Source organism: Lutra lutra, chromosome 4, assembly GCF_902655055.1.
Source record: "Lutra lutra chromosome 4, mLutLut1.2, whole genome shotgun sequence".
In the NCBI taxonomy this organism is placed as follows: domain Eukaryota; kingdom Metazoa; phylum Chordata; class Mammalia; order Carnivora; family Mustelidae; genus Lutra; species Lutra lutra.
This window is the reverse complement of record NC_062281.1, coordinates 146,937,360-146,953,622: the sequence shown is the minus strand read 5'-3', so window position 1 is coordinate 146,953,622 and position 16,263 is coordinate 146,937,360. Positions and strand designations below refer to the sequence as shown.

General features: G+C 40.8%; 1 protein-coding gene across 5 annotated transcripts in view; it reads left to right on the top strand.

Moving 5' to 3' along the window:
* Nucleotides 1–429: 429 nt before the first annotated feature.
* Nucleotides 430–16,263, top strand: part of PATJ (PATJ crumbs cell polarity complex component) — a 373,314-nt gene continuing 357,480 nt past the window's right edge. For 4 of the 5 annotated variants that reach the window (XM_047724601.1, XM_047724598.1, XM_047724600.1 and 1 more), the window contains exons 1-4: nt 430–591; nt 14,021–14,077; nt 14,179–14,345; nt 15,130–15,324. In XM_047724601.1, the coding sequence (XP_047580557.1) occupies nt 14,056–14,077; nt 14,179–14,345; nt 15,130–15,324 (384 nt within the window). In that variant the 5' untranslated portion in view covers nt 430–591; nt 14,021–14,055. The remainder of the gene's footprint in view (nt 592–14,020; nt 14,078–14,178; nt 14,346–15,129; nt 15,325–16,263) is intronic. The other variant, XM_047724603.1, reaches the window with a different exon arrangement.

The window sequence follows — 16,263 nt, the reverse complement described above, 5'->3', positions numbered from 1 at the left end:
TATTGCCAGATTCCTTTATTTCCAACTAAATTTCCCCAGGTATACTTCTTACGAGTTTTATGTTGGGTTAGCAGATAATAGAAAAGGGAGAGATGACCAAGCCGAAAGGAAAGGGACAATGGGGGACTAATTAAATCGGACCATGTTTTCATCAACAGCCTTTCATTAGCTTGCCTTGGAGTCTCCCTCTCTGCCCAGCCCTCTTACAACACCAGTCCGGCAGGATCTCCCCACCCCATTAGCACGGGCTGCCCCCATCACCAGGCGTTTCACCTGCCCACTGGGCCCCCAGACTCCACCTTTTCCAGGCTCTTTAACCCTCCCGCGCCCAGACGAATTTCACCTGCCGAAAATAGGAAAGTCCGCCGCCCCCGCAGCCCCCTCCCCAGAGTCAGCCTCCCGCGGCCCAGTCTACCCCCGCCCCCTCACCCGCGCCACCCCGGCGCCCCGCCCCGGGCGGGGAGGGTCGGTGCTAGGGAAGGGCCTGCCAGGTGAGGCGCGGTCACCCTGGCCGGTTCACTTCCGCCCAGGTGAGGGAGGGCCGGTGTCGTGCCCGCCCGCTCGCTCGCTCCCGAGCCTCCGCCGGACCAGGTAAAGCGGGGGGTCCCGGCTATGCGGGCGCTCGCAATGCGGCGTGGTAGTCCCTGCGTCCCGAGGCCGGCGGAGGGCAGCTCTCCTTCCTGCGTGGGAGCCCGCCTCCCCTGCCTCCAGCGCACTCTCCGCCCGCCCTCCGGGAGGAGGTGGACACGGGAGAGTCAGGGCGCTGCTGGGCGCCCCTCCAGGCCCACGGAGGGCGCAGGGCGCAGTCCTTCTGCGTCCGGCCCGGGTGACTCCACCGTGCCCCTCCCCCAACCCCCGCCCCCACCCAGCTCCGTGCTGAGCTCGCCGCGGGCCGCGGAGCCGCCCAGCCTCGCCAGGCCTTGCCGGCCCTCAATTCTCGGCCCACTTCTGTTCTGGGGTTGGCAGGGATCAAATTTTGCACCCAGATCGGTGCCTGCGTTTGGCCCCAGAGCTGGGCGGAGTCTTTTCCTCCACTGGTGACGGTGAGAGGAGTGAACAGGTGGTGGCCTGCCACGGGGGCCCGGAGGAGGAGGGGGTTCCCAGATCTTATCTGAGAGGACCGCCTGGCTCCGGCCCCACCCGGGTGGTCACGTAGCCGAGTTCCCAGGCCGGCGGTCAGGCTTGGGCTCTGCTAGCCTCACTTTTCAGACGGGGGAGGATCAGATGGAAAGTACAGTGGCCTCCAGGCTCTGGGGATATTGCTGGATTCCTGCTTTAAGTCAAGCTGAGGAAAACATTTTCAAATCCTCCCCCTCCCCTCACCCCGAGAGCCCCGACCCTCGTGGCACACCTAGGAGGTGTGCCAAATTAATCTCCCCCAGGAGTGTTCATTTGGCACTTTGTCATATGTCCAGATGGCTCGTATCGTTTTGGATTCAAATTAGTTGTTTACTGGTTTGTCTCTGCGATTGAGAGCGTTCGCCTTTCAGGGCCCTATTTCTTTAAGTTGCTTCTCAGATGTGTTTAGAGTCTGGCCATTGATAGGTGCGCCACAAACAAGTGTTTCTTAATGAAGAAGCCTCTGGAGACCTAGAAGAAAAAGAAATCCTCAGTTACGCCGACAATGGTTGATACCGCATTCTAGAGTGTCTAAGCTCCTATAGACTGCCAATTCGTTTGTACACATCTTTTTTTAGAAAAAAGCTAGTGGGTGTAAAAACTCAGATTGCTTCAGTGTGCAATATCAGGAAAAAGGGAGGATTGTGACTTTGAACTAAAATGAACTTGATGTTTCTAGGCCCCTACAGTGTATATAAGGATTATTAAAAATTTTAAATAATTAAAAAGTTAATAAATATCAGCGCTGGAAGGTACTTTATAAGACAGAATTTGTAAACTCTGTTTGGAGAGATTTGCTAATCAAGATCCTGTTAACAGTCACATGAGATGTGCTTGGCATTAGAATAATAGTTGTATGTAAAATGGAAAAGAAATTATATTAAGCTCTTATCTGTGTTTAGAGGCCTTAGTATATTTATTTTATTATTTTTAAAGTAAACTCTACTCCCAAGATAGGGACTCAAACTCCCCTCCTGGAGAAGTCAAGTGTTACTGTGCTCTCCCTGCTGAGCCAAGCAAGGCACCTTTGGAGGCCTTAGTAAGTTTAAGTCCTGTATTAATATTAAACTATAAAGCTAACCTGTAGTCACTGAAGAAAATAGACAAACCCACCTACCACTGAAAGTAACCACTAATAAAATTATGGTATATTGTCTTTTGGTTAGTATTCTTAAAAAGGAAGGCTGTGTATTTTCTCATGGTGAATTCACTACTAGAACCTTATGATTCGTAGAGTTTCAACATTCAGTAATCCTTATAATTGCATTTTTTTAAAGATTTTATTTATGTATTTACGGGCGCCTGGGTGGCTCAGTGGCTTGAGCCTCTGCCTTCGGCTCCGGTCATGATCTCAGGGTCCTGGGATTGAGGCCCGCTAAGGGCTCTCTGCTCAGCAGGGGGCCTGCTTCCTCCTCTCTCTCTGCCTGCCTCTCTGCCTGCCTCTCTGCCTACTTGTGAACTCTGTCAAATAAATACATAAATAATTTTTATTTATAAAAATATATCATAGATTTTATTTATGTATTTATTTGACAGAGTTCACAAGTAGGCAGAGAGGCAGGCAGAGAGAGAGCGCGAGAGGAGGAAGTAGGCTCACTGCCAAGCAGAGAGCCTGATGCGGGGCTTGATCCCAGGACCCGGAGACCATGACCTGAGCTGAAGGCAGAGGCTTAACCCACTGAGCCACCCAGGCGCCTATAATTGCATTTTTACTTAAAAACATTTTGTAACGGTCCTTAAGCTAAACAGCCAAGTAGTTTGAGTTTACGTGCTTTAACAAAAATACATTAGGTTGGGGAGACCAAAATGGGGTTTAATTTGTAAAGATTTTGCTCACCTGGGTAGTAAATTTTTGAGAGAACTAGTCCACCTTTATATATATATATATATATATATATAATATATTATATTGCTTGACCATTGCTGTGGTTTTTTCATACTCAGATGTTTTTGCGCAGATTTGGATGCCTTTTTTTAAAGCCCTCATTTGAAGTTCTGATGCAAATAGAAGTCTAGAGCCTGCTGGGGCCCTTGGGTGGTGCAGTGGTTAAAGCCTCTGAAGCCTCTGCCTTCAGCTCAGGTCATGATCTCAGGGTCCTGGGATCTGAGTCCGGCATCAGGCTCTCTGCTCAGCAGGGAGCCTGCCTCCCCCTCCTCTCTCTCTCTCTCTCTCTCTCTGCTTGCCTCTCTGCCTACTTGTGATCTGTCTGTCAAAAAAAAAAAAAATTTAGAACCTGTCAATACTTTTATTTCAGTCACTGGGCTAGATCTCTGCTGAAGATGAAGAGGCCACTTAACGTTTTGCGTTTGTACAACTGTGCGGCCTGTGGAGTCCGGAGACATGGTATTGGATCCACTTACCATAGGACTTGGCGAGTCACTTAACCCTGCTCCTGTTTTCCCATCTGTAAATCATCTACCTCCCTGAGCTTCGGGGAGGTTGAAATTAAATCCTTGTTAAGAATGTGTCTTATAGGGACACCTGGGTGGCTCAGTTGGTTAAGCAGCTGCCTTCGGCTCGGGTCATGATTCCAGCGTCCTGGGATCGAGTCCCGCATCAGGCTCCTTGCTCAGCAGGAGCCTGCTTCTCCCTCTGCCTGCCATTCTGTCTGCCTGTGCTTGCTCTCTCTCCCTCTCTCTCTGACAAATAAATAAAATCTTAAAAAAAAAAAAAGAATGTGTCTTATAGGGGCGCCTGGGTGGCTCAGTGGGTTAAGCCGCTGCCTTCAGCTCAGGTCATGATCTCGGGGTCCTGGGATCGAGTCCCGCATAGGGCTCTCTGCTCAGCAGGGAGCCTGCTTCCCTCTCTCTCTCTCTCTCTCTCTCTCTCTGCCTGCCTCTCGGTCTACTTGTGATCTCTCTCTGTCAAACAAATAAAATCTTTAAAAAAAAAAAAAAGAATGTGTCTTATAAACTGTGAGTCATGATTCTCCTCCTCCACTGTGATAACTTCTGCTAAAATTATGGAGTTGAGCTATTTGTATTGGGAAGAACCGAAGTTTTGTGAGTTACTTTGATAAGAGGCATTGAGACTATGTTAGCTGGTAAACCAGAAGTCTTTGCTAAAAACACTGTACAGGGATCTTTCTGGCAAACCATGGGTTAATACTGTGCTGTCAAATTGGTTAACTCTTTGCACATGTGACTGTCCGGCACTTCATGTAGGGCAGATTGGGCTGGACACATGCTGCAAAAGTAAAAGACACATCAGATTTTGAAGATTCAGTGTAAAGCAAAAAGTAAAATACCTCATTTAAAAAATATTATATACATCTTGAAATGATTGTATATATTGGGTGAAGTAAAATACATTACTAAAGTTAACTTTCCCTATTGCTATTAACTTTTTTCATGCAGCTACTAGAAAAATTGGAGTTACTTCTGTGGCTCACATTTTTCTGTTGAACAGCACTGCGTTAGGATTCAGTATGAGTTTATCCTTGAGAGGGCTTAGTGGACCGAAGCACTTACATTCCTACTTAGAAACAGGTTTTTCAAATTCCCAGGTTATCAGCCTTCCTACTCCTCCCTTCCCCCCCATATTTGTTGCATTACTGAACATTTTTGTTGTTCAGTCTTCTGAGAAATAATCAGTACGGAATACATAGCAAAATCTCAGCTAAAAAAAATTATTAGTTTTTTTTTTTAATTTGTTTGACAGACAGAGATCATAAGTAGGCAGAAAGGCAGGCAGAAAAGAGGAAGGAGCGCAGGCTTCCCGCTGAGCAGAGAGCCTGATGTGGGGCTCCATCCCAGGATACTGGGATCATGACCTGAGCCGAAAGCAGAGGCTTTAACCCACTGAGCCACCCAGGCATCCCCCCCAAATTATTAGTTTTTTGAAGCTCCTGAAGTACCTTAAATAATTTTGATTGAAAGGAGAGGTGGTGGTTGTTGTTTATTAACAGAGAGAGATAGCAAGAGACAGGGAACACAGGCAGGGGGAGTGGGAGAGGGAGAAGCAGGCTTCCCGCCAAGCACGCAGCCTGATGTGATCTGGAACTCAACCCCAGGACCCTGAGATCCTGACCTAGTGGAAGGGAGACCCCCAGTGGAGCCACCCAGGCACCCAAGGAGAGGTTGTTTTTTTTTTTTTTAAGATTTTATTTATTTATTTGACAGACAGAGATCACAAGCAGAGAGACAGGCAGAGAGAGAGGAGGAAGCAGGCTCCCTGCTGAGCAGAAAGCCCGATGCGGGGCTCGAACCCAGGACCTGGGATCATGACCTGAGCCGAAGGCAGCGGCTCAACCCACTGAGCCACCCAGGCACCCCGGAGAGGTTGTTGATAACAATAGTAGCTATTCTGTATTGAAGGTACACTGTGTGCCAGAATGCATGTTTTCCAATACCTTATTTCATCCTTTCAATGGTAAATATGTAGTAATTTTCATTAACTCTATTTTACAAATGAGAAACCTGAGGTAAAGGGAAATTTAAACAATTGGTGCAAGAACACAGCTGGTCCCAGCTGTAGATCCCAGGTCTCCAGGATTTCAAAGTTCCTAGGCTATAGAATCTTACTTATTTTATGAATTGCTGATTGAATCAACTGGAAAACAGTAGATTAATGAAGTAGGTATTTCGTTCTAATCCTGTTTTTGTGTTTGTGACCAATAGGAAACAATCTAAATGCTTATTCTCTAATCCTGTTTTTGTGTTTGTGACCAATAGGAAATAATCTAAATGCTTATTCGCAGGAGATTGGGGGAGAAAATCATGGATTCCTACAGTGGAATACTATTTAGTTGTTACAGTGAATGAAGAGAAGCTGCATATATCCTATATTCTCATGACTAATCGTAAAACTATAAAGATAAGGTAAAACAAATTGCTGAAGGATGAATATACAGTATGATCACTTATATAGTTTAAAAACATGTTGAACAATATTATAAACAAAGGTAGTGTGTATTTTAAGAATTTCAGATTTGGATTATCTGTATATCGATGATGTGGATTTATGGAGCTGCCTTCAGATTAAAAGAAGTTCGTAAGGGGCACCTGGTTGCCTCAGTTGGAGGAGCATGCAACTCTTGATCTTGGAGTTGTTGAGTTCAAGCCCCATGTTAGGTGTAGAGATTGATTAAATAAACTTACAAAGAAAAAAAAAAGTAAACGGTCTGTGAGATGAGCATTCTCTCATGTTGGTCTTACTCTTAAAAACAGAACCAAAAGTCCTGCACTTTGTTTTGGTGCTCTGCACATCTTGCCTGGTTAGTAGGTAGCTTTCTGGGGCAGACCCGTTTTCATTTAGCTTTAACGCCTAATGGATGGGCGTGACTTTGACAGTAGGGGCTGAGTAAGGCTCCTGCTTGAAACGGGCAGTCAGTCCCCTTGGAGTTACTTTCTGGAGTTCTGATGAAGCTCCAGGACAGGAGTGTGGTAGGAGAGGGAGGTGAATTAAGTGGATTTTGAGGGTTAGGTTGACAAACTCTAGCTGTTGAAAATGTGAAATGTGAAAATGTGAAATAGCCGGCTCTCATTTTTAAAGTCATTAACAGTTTTTTTTGAAATTGTAGCAAGTTCCCTGCATCTGCAAAAAGGGGTGATAATACTACCTTGTTAAGATAAATGAGATGTTTTACAGAATGCCCTTGCATTTGGTGTGTAGTAGACACCAAAAGGTGAATTATGTGATTTAGTAAGGGAGAAGGTCAGGAAGAAGGAGAGGAGGGTGAACATTGATGGGAAGCCTAGTTTGGTGTATTTCACAATTTGCTAGGATTGTTTTTAATACCACAAGCATGGCAAAAATGCCATCACCATATTTCTGAAGAGAAGGGCATACAGCCTACCGTGTGGGGAGCATTGAACAGAATATTTGAGATAGAAACTAATCATTTATGAATGCCTGGGCCCTTTCAGTGAGGGACTGGGTACACAGAGATCCCTAAGCGTGAAAATTGCCCAGATTTGGGTTTTTTGTTTTTGTTTTTGTTTTGTCCATAATTAGAGAAAACTGCCACCAACAGAAATACAAAAGCATACCATGAAACAGTTTAACTTTGTTCTCACTCAGTGGCCAAGTCACGGGCAGAATATTGATATGCATTGATTAACTTTGAATAGTTCAATAAGGATTAGTATTTAGCCAACTGAATTATTCTGAAGAACTGACTCAATTTTCAGTTCTGATTCTGAGTTTAACACCGTATCTTTCATCTTCAATTTCAACATGTCCTGAATATCTAGCATTAAGTGCACTTAATTAAGCATTGGTTATGGCTTAAGCATATGGCCCCCAAAATATCAGGGTTGTTCTGGAATTTATATATGTTCCCAGAATTCCAGGAATGTAGTGGTTTGGCAGCAGCCAAAAATATATTACCTTTTGTATCTAAGGGATTATGAAAGGCCTCGTCATTTGATAAGGACACAAGACTGTGACAACTGTCTTGAATCTGTATTAGCATGGTAGCAGATGTGTTTACTTTGGCTAGGAGAGTTTGTTTCCCATTTAATTGCTACCTCACAAATGCTGAGCTTTGGGGACAAAGCCGTGATAATTAGATACAACCTGAGCTTTGCACTTCAAAGGAAGCAAAAGAAATTGTAAGGTGTTGGGCTTCTGGGTGGCTCAGTCTGTTAAGTGTCTGCCTTCAGCTCAGGTCATGATCCCAGAGTCCTGGGATTGAATCCCTCATTGGGCTTCCTGCTCTGCAGGGAGTCTGCTTCTCCCTCTTCCCTTACCTCCCCTATTGCCCCCCCCCCCCCCCGCCACCCTCTTGCTGGAGCTCATTCTCTCTCTTGCAAAAATAAATAAAATCTCTCTTAAAAAAGAAAAAAGAAACTTTAAGTTGTTTGTGGACTTATATTTTTGAATAACTTCTGAAATCCTGACTTCATTTATAGTTAATAGTTTTCAGATTGTTCAAACTCCCTCGTTCCCTCTGGCTCTGGGGAATTCCCAGTGAGGAGTTTGTGATCTCCCAATTCATATCTGCAGTTAGAGGCTGAATACCTGTACTTTGCCAAACTGATTGCCAGTGATCTTTTCCTCCCAAATTTTCAAGATAGGTGTATAAGGTGTCTTGGGGCGTTCTATTCTGTGAGCTATTGGGAATCTGAAAAGTATGTTTCTCAGGGTCTTAGTTCGCTTAAATTCTTGAACGGAGGAGGTTAATAAATTTATTCAGTAAGTTTCCTCCACCTAGAAATTTAAATCAAATTAAATTTCTGTTTCTGCATCAGCTTCTTTTTTTTCATATATTCCATTAATTGGTAATGGCTAAAGGCCTGGGTATAAAGAAAAGCCACAATATTATAATAATTTCCTTCAGTCAAATCCTACAGTGAACCAAGCATGAAAAATTCATGGCTCAGACTCTCTTGATCAATGATGGAGTAGAAGCCACTGAGCATAATAACTACGCCTTCTCTGGAGGCCATAGCACTGTGAGGACAGCGGCACACGGTGGCATTTTAATATCGTCTATGACCGATGCTAGGTGGCCCATCTCTGACAAGTTAGACTCCGCTTTACCATGTTTAAACAAACTTGAGATTCCTTGCTGTAAGCCGTGTTTGTCAGTCTAGTCAAATAGTTCAAGGTGGTTTGGTTGAAGATTTTAGCCTATGTGTTGCTTACTGGTTGTTGAGCTGTAGAATTACTGTATTTCTCCCTTCTGTCCTCATATATTTTTAAGGCTTTAGTCCTCTTCCCTAGATATTACCTAACACCGTGGACTACAGTAATTTTCCATGCCTGCATGGTGGACAGGGTTTAGCCTTAATTAAGTATGAGTCAGAAGGTTAAATTGCCAACCAGTTTCTTCTCTTAACCCTTACTGAGGGATACTCTACCACTGTGGTTTCAAAATGTACAGAAGGATCCATTGGGATGGTAGGAAGAGGACATAAAACCTTGCTTTTTAGTGTTTCTATCTTACTGTCATGACATTTTAAATTTTATGTACAGTTTAAAACATGACATGTAAATAATTGTATGTGTATATAATTATAAAAAATAAGGTGAATGGTCACCATGGTCACTGATGGGAATGTGTGTTTAAAAATGTTTGAAGGCCACTTATCTATCCTATTACCAGAATTACCTTTTTAAATAGAAATCTGGACTCAGTACCTCCCAACTTAAAAGCCTTTAATTACTTCCTGTTGCTTACAGGATAAAGACCAGTCTACTTCGAATTATTTACAAGGACCCTCTCAAAGTCTATTTAAGTCTGTGCTTCTTAAGCTGTCTAAGAGATCAGGGTTCCCCTGCACCCACAGTCTTCCAAGGACTGATATTTTTGTAATCAGTATTTTGTAATCAGTTCTCAGAAAAAGGAATTGTTAGAAAAATGAAATTAAAAAAAGAAATAAAAAGTAAGTCAAGGTTTTATTACTAAATTGGATAGATCAACATTACTCTGCCACATTATGTGGTTTCTAAATGCTTATTCCCAATTTTGGGACTTAACTCTTTGCGAGCCAAGCATCAATTTGCAGTCTACACTTGCAGAAAAACAAATGAACAAAACAAAAACGAAAAACCCACACACAAACACAAAAACAGCACTGGATTTTTTTTTTTTTTGGTCCTATTTTCAGATACCTAGGTCATTTAAAGCTAATTAATAGTCTCATAGAAATTCATGAGCTTTTACACCTGTATATAGTAGTTCTCAGAATGTGGTCTCTGGGCTAGCAGTGTCAGGATCACATGGGAACTTGTTAGAAATGCAGATTCTCTGGTTCACCTCAAACCTGCAGAATCAAAAACTCCGGCGGGGGATGGTGGGTGGGGTGGGCGGCCCCTGGGTGGCTCAGTGGGTTAGGGCCTCTGCCTTCTGCTCAGGTCATGGTCTCAGGGTCCTGGGTTTGAGCCCCTTATCGTATTGGGCTCTCTGCTCAGCAGGGAGCTTGCTTCCCTTTCTCTCTGCCTGTTTCTTTGCCTGCTTGTGATCTCTTGTCAAATAAAAAACAAAAACAAACAAAAAACTTAGCGGGGGGTGGGGGGGGTGGGCCCTGGCAACTTGTGTTTGCACAAGCCTTCCTGGTAATTCTGATGCATGCTAAAATTTGAGAACCACTTACCCAGGGTATCCCTACATGTCATTCAAACTGTGACACTTAAAATTTTTTTTAAATTTTGAAGACAAACCATTAAAGACTCTTAATCTCACAAAACAAACTGAGGTTGCTGAGGGGAGGGGGGTTGTGGAGAGGGTGGTTGGGTTATGGACATTGGGGAGGGTATGTGCTATGGTGAGTGCTGTGAAGTGTGTAAGCCTGATGATTCACAGACCTGTACCCCTGGGGCAAATAATACATTCTATGTTAATAAAAATAATTAATAAAAAAATTTTAAAAAATTTAAAAAATTTTATAACTGGAAGTTTGTACCTATTAATCAGCTTTATCTGTTTCAACCATCCCTCTACCCACCTCCTTTCTAGCAACCATCAGTTCTCTGTATTTAAGAGATTTTTTTTTTTTGGATTACTCATTGTTTTGTTTTTTTAGGTTCCACAAACGAGTGAAATCATATGGTATTTGTCTTTGTTTTGTTTCACTTAGCATGATACCCTGTAGGTCCATCCATGTTGTCACAGATGGCAAGGTCTCATTCTTTTTTTATGGCTGAATAATACCTGTTATATATATATATATATGCCACTTCTTTTCTATCCATTCATAACTGCAGCAGTTTTGGGAGTGAAATGGAACAGCATCCATAATGATGCTGTGTAATCTGAGGTTGTTGTAGGCAAATGAGGGCAAATGACCACTCCTTTTACACCACATTCTTTCTCTTTTGTGAGAGAAGTTTATGAGGTGCTCTCTTGCCAGTGTTCCAAACATCCCCCCGCAGATTTAGTCTGTCTCCCTTTGTGATTTCACTTAGCCCATGGCCCACACCACTGCAATTGATGGTTATGCCTTAGAATATAATTATCCTATTGTGTTGTCATTATCTTTGTATCTGCTTGCTCTCTCATTAGACCTCTCAGCCATTATCTTTTTGCCTTTTTTAGTTTTTAAGTTACAAAATAAGACATGCTTTTAAAATTCAAGCAGCACTAAAATCTGTAAAGTTAAAGTAATTTTTTAAATCTCCTATCCCCATTTCTACTTTCTAGAATTTTTTTTCATTAAAATTTTATTTATTTATTTTAAAGAGAGAGAGAGTGCACGAGAGGGGGTAGAGTCAGAGGGAGAAGCGGACTCTCCACTGAGCAGGGAGCCCAATTTGAGACTCGATCCCAGGACCCCAGGATCATGACCTGAGCCGAAGGCAGTCGCTTAAACAACTGAGCCACCCAGGCACCCTACTTTCCAGAAGTTAATTACTGTGAAATTATCTTTCTCAATCTAGAAACCTACACATATTTTTTTCTTATAAAAAGCAAATAATGCACATACCCTGAAACTTGCTCTTTTCCCTATTCAGTTGTGCCTGTTAGATAATGTCCTTGTGTTAACATAGAGGATTGAATTGTCAAAGCATTCTCATGTGAATGAAATCAAACCTCACTGAATGAGCACCAAACCACTCATGATTCAGTGGTTACAGGCAGGAGGTTGGGACAGACATTCCTTGCTAGAGGAGTACCCAGCCGAAAAATGGCACTTTTCTTCTTAGGACATTATCGACACACTTAAAATACCTAGTTATGTGTAGGTTGACATTAAATCATTTATAAATATATTTTTGACAGACTTTAACCACAATTTTTAATTTGCTTACAGGAGTAAAATTCAACCTTAGGACACATTTTTGTTTTGGGTTACTAGATAGGTTCTCAACAATATATATAGAAATGTTTTTCTCAAAGGAAACCTTTTGTGTTTGGGGAATCCTGAGTTTTATACTCCATTAGTTACACAAATAGAAAATGTCTATGTATCTTCTAGCCATGACCCATAAATCCATCCATTTTCAGATTATTTACAAAAAGCAATTAAGACATTTCCTGACATTTAAAAATGAGGGGCTATTATCTATCAAAAACCTTTAGGGTGTTTGTTAGGGGTTCTGGTTATCAAGCTGGGAATCCTTCCCTGAAGGAGAGAGCCACAGGCTTATCGTTAACTGATTCCCTCCCCTTCTCATTTCAGTGGATTCAGACCTACTTTATTAGAATGCCTGATTGCTTTTGCCAGATTAATTTTTCCTGGAGTTTTGTTCATAACAATGAAGTAAATATCCTTGTAGAATACATCTGTATTTGTATTGTATTTCTTTTAGGGAGACCCTCAGAAGTAGCTCTTCTGGGTAAAAGAGAATGCAAATTTAATGTATCGATAGCTGGGGGCACCTGGGTGGCTCAGTGGGTTAATGTATCGATAGCTATTGCTAAAGTTGCTTCCTAAAAGATTGTGCAAATTTATATTCCCACTTGTTTTTTCTTAACCTCTAGAATACATGCTATTATTAATTTTAAAAAATTGCCAGTCTGAGAGTAAAAAAATTGCATCTCCTAGTTTTAGCTTGCATTCTTTCTTTCAGAGAGGTTGATCTATTAATGACCACAGACAGAGCTGCTCTTGTCAATCCTCTCTGACCTTAGGCTACTATAGAAAAGGATAGTGCCATTGTAACGGTCTTTTGTTACTGTTACCTGTCAATGGGTAGTGGTAAAGTTTGCACAGTTGAGACGCTGAGCTCATCAGTAGCCGTTCTCTCTATTCAGCAGTTCAGTGAACATTTGGATGGAATACATGGACCTTTTATCAATGCAGATGGCATCCCTTACTGGGTTTTAATACCCTTTCCTACTTAGTGACCTTGAACTAGAAGATGAAGACCTCATTCAGGACCTGTATGCAGAGTTGATGTAAGAGAATTTTCACTGTATAGTACTCCTGTTTTCTTTGATGGTTCACTACAACCTGGTGTACCATTAGTATAAATGACCACTGTGAAAGTGCTGGTTTGGTCCTCGCAGAGGGTTTGCTGGAATTTTGAGTTGTGATCACATTACATTTTAGGTTAGTTTGAACAAATCACTGGAATTAAAAATACAGATAATGCCAATATGTTGGGTGATTACCTTTTGGAGACTCAGATGACTAGCAGGAATCTGGGACTGTCTGTGCTGCTTAGGGTTTTTTTTCCCCCTAATCTCTCTAAAATTTTCTTCACCTCTTAATGTAGATGTTCTTTTCCTTTTTTTTTTTTTTTTTACAAAATCAACTTTTAAGTATAATTTGTAATTTGTGTACAAAAAGTACTGATTTAAAATATGTAAGTCGATGAATTTGGACAAATGTATACGTCTGTGTAAACAAAAAGTACCCCATTTGAAACTTAGAACATTTCCATCGCCCCAAAAAACTCCTTCAAATCCTTTCCCAGTCAGCTCCTTTCTACCCTTCCGAGGTAACTAATCTATGATTATAGATTGAACTTCATGTGGATGGAATCATACAGTCTGTAACCATTTTTTATTTAGTTTCTTTCCCTCAACATAGTATTTTTTGAGATCGATCCATGTTGTGTGTTTGTAGTTGTTTTTCGCTTTCATTCCCGAGAATTCTGTTTACATTCTATAAATAAAAATGCTACCAATATTCATGTATAGGTCTTTTGTGAGTTTGTATTTTCACTTTTCTTTGTAAGGATTTAGGAGTGGAAGTGCCGAGTCATACAGTAAGTGTATTTTTAACTCTGTAAAAAACTACCAGACAACTTTTTAAAGCACATGTGCCATTTTGCGTTTCTGCTAGTGATGTCGAGAGTTCCAGTTGCTTCATGTTTTTGTCAACACTCAGCAAATTGTATGTTTATCTTTCTAGTTTGAGGCAACCTAATGGGTTACTCTAGTTTTAATTTGAATTTGAAGCCTTTTGATGAAGCATGTTCTTGAGATTTTCTATAATTTTTTTACTGAACTATAGATGAGTATACACTAATGGAAATCATCTTTTGTGTTTTAAAATTTTTCTTTAGGTTTCTTTAAAAGGGATTGAAGACAATCATTCAAAATGCCTGAAAATCCCGCTCCAGGTATACTAGATATGTACTTCTATTAGTAAATTTATTACTGATTCAGAAATGGAAGGTACAATGGGATTAACTTGTGCTCTGATTATCCTTCTTCAAACAAGATAAACTGCAGGTCCTACAAGTTCTTGATCGCCTAAAAATGAAACTGCAGGAGAAGGGAGATACATCACAAAATGAGAAGCTCTCTCTGTTTTATGAGACACTAAAGAGCCCTCTCTTCAATCAGATACTCACACTTCAGCAGTCCATCAGGCAACTGAAAGGGCAAGTAAGTTACTCATCAGGGTTTTACATGTTGGTATATTCAAACCAGAAAAGAGACATGGAAGGAGACAGAGACTGACAAATTCTAAGTGCACTTAATTCAACAAGAAGACTGTACTGGGATTTGTGAACTGTAGGTAGCACTGGCATGGATAGTTTAGGAATATTTATGGGGGTTTCCTGGCTGGCCCACTCTGTAGAGCATGTGACCGTTTATGTTAGGGTCTTGAGTTCAAGCCCCACATTGGGCATATAGCCTACTTAAACTGTTTATGATAAATGTTGTGTTTGGTTTTGGAATATAAGTTGTACTTATTTAAATAGGCAGGGCTCAATCCCAGGACCCTGGGATCATGACCTGAGCCGAAGGCAGACACTTAACACTGAGCCACCCAGGCACCCCAAGATTTATTTATTTTAGAGAGAGAGCACATTAGCTGGGAGAGGTCAGAGGGAGAAGGAAAGGAGAGGGAGTCTCAAGCAGACTCTGTGATCTCACAACTCTGAGATTTTGACCTTAGCCAAAACCAAAAGTCAGACACTCCATGGACTGAGCCCCAGGAAGCAGTACATTTTACCTATTAAATATTCTGTGTAATACTAAACAAAACGATTTGTAGCCTAACAAACACATAGATTCACATATCTGTGTCTTATTTTTCTCATGTGTAAATATTTAATTTGCAAATTATACGTGTAATGTGTAAAACAGAATATTTAATAAGTAGAAATAATTTATTTTCTATAGGTTTCTGCTAATGATTCTCTTTTGTTTTTCTCTTCAACAGCTCAGCCACATACCCTCAGATTGTTCAGCCAACTTTGATTTTTCTAGGAAAGGTTTATTAGTGTTTACAGATGGTGCCATTCCTAATGGGAATGCCCAAAGACCCTCTAATAACTCAACTGTCTCTGGGTTATTTCCTTGGACTCCTAAGTCGGCAAATGAAGACTTTAACTCAGTCATTCAACAGATGGCTCAGGTAAAGTTATATCTTGTCATGGGACTATTTAGCTGTATTTCTCCTGTTATAGGTTAAAAAAGAAAACAATACTCCCTCTTTAAAAAGAAGAATACTCTATTTTTGCCTTAAAATTTGCTACTCTGTGTGGTTTGCTCACATTTTTATTTTGTTAGGAGAGATTGATACTAAACAGAAATTTATTGGCTTAAAATTACTCAAGGAAAATATCTGTATGTGGTAAGGAGTTTTTAGATAATTACTCCAATTTGACACATATCTGGACTTGAAAAGAAAGATTATGATTTTGATCACAGGAAAATTAATGTCTGTAAGAAGTGATAGAATTTCCTTTGAAACTGTTCTTAATTTTTTATCAAAACAGAATTAATGGGAGTTAGAGTTAACATGATTTGGGAAATCTCAGGAAACATTTGAGAGAGTAATCCAGTTTTATCCCTAATACCTATTAAAAATTAAATAGACAGTTGAATTTTTGGATGTGTTAGTTTTGTGTTTGTTCAACTCGTCTTCTAATAGGTGTCTTTAAAAAATGTAAGTCGAGTTTTAAGATCAAAAAGAATATGTTTAAGGTATAATATTTAAATAATCTATACTAATTCCTTTTTTGATTTTATAAGTCTATCCTCTTAATTTGACTACTAATTATTTTTATGTGATGCTTTTGTTATGTGATTACATTTATGAAGTTCTCATGTCATAAATGCAGTTATTTTAAAGCAATCAAATATTTGTTCATTACACATACAGCCCATTTGAATGGGGGCCTTTCCGTAAACCTAATAAAATGGAATATTAATTCATCACAATAAAATTAAAAACAGGATCCTAACAAATGCAGCTGGTTCTAACTTAGGCTGAACACTAGCGTATTTTTGATATCTATTTTGTTTTCTTCATTTAAAAATGTTTTTTGCATGAGGAGAATTTAGAGAAATG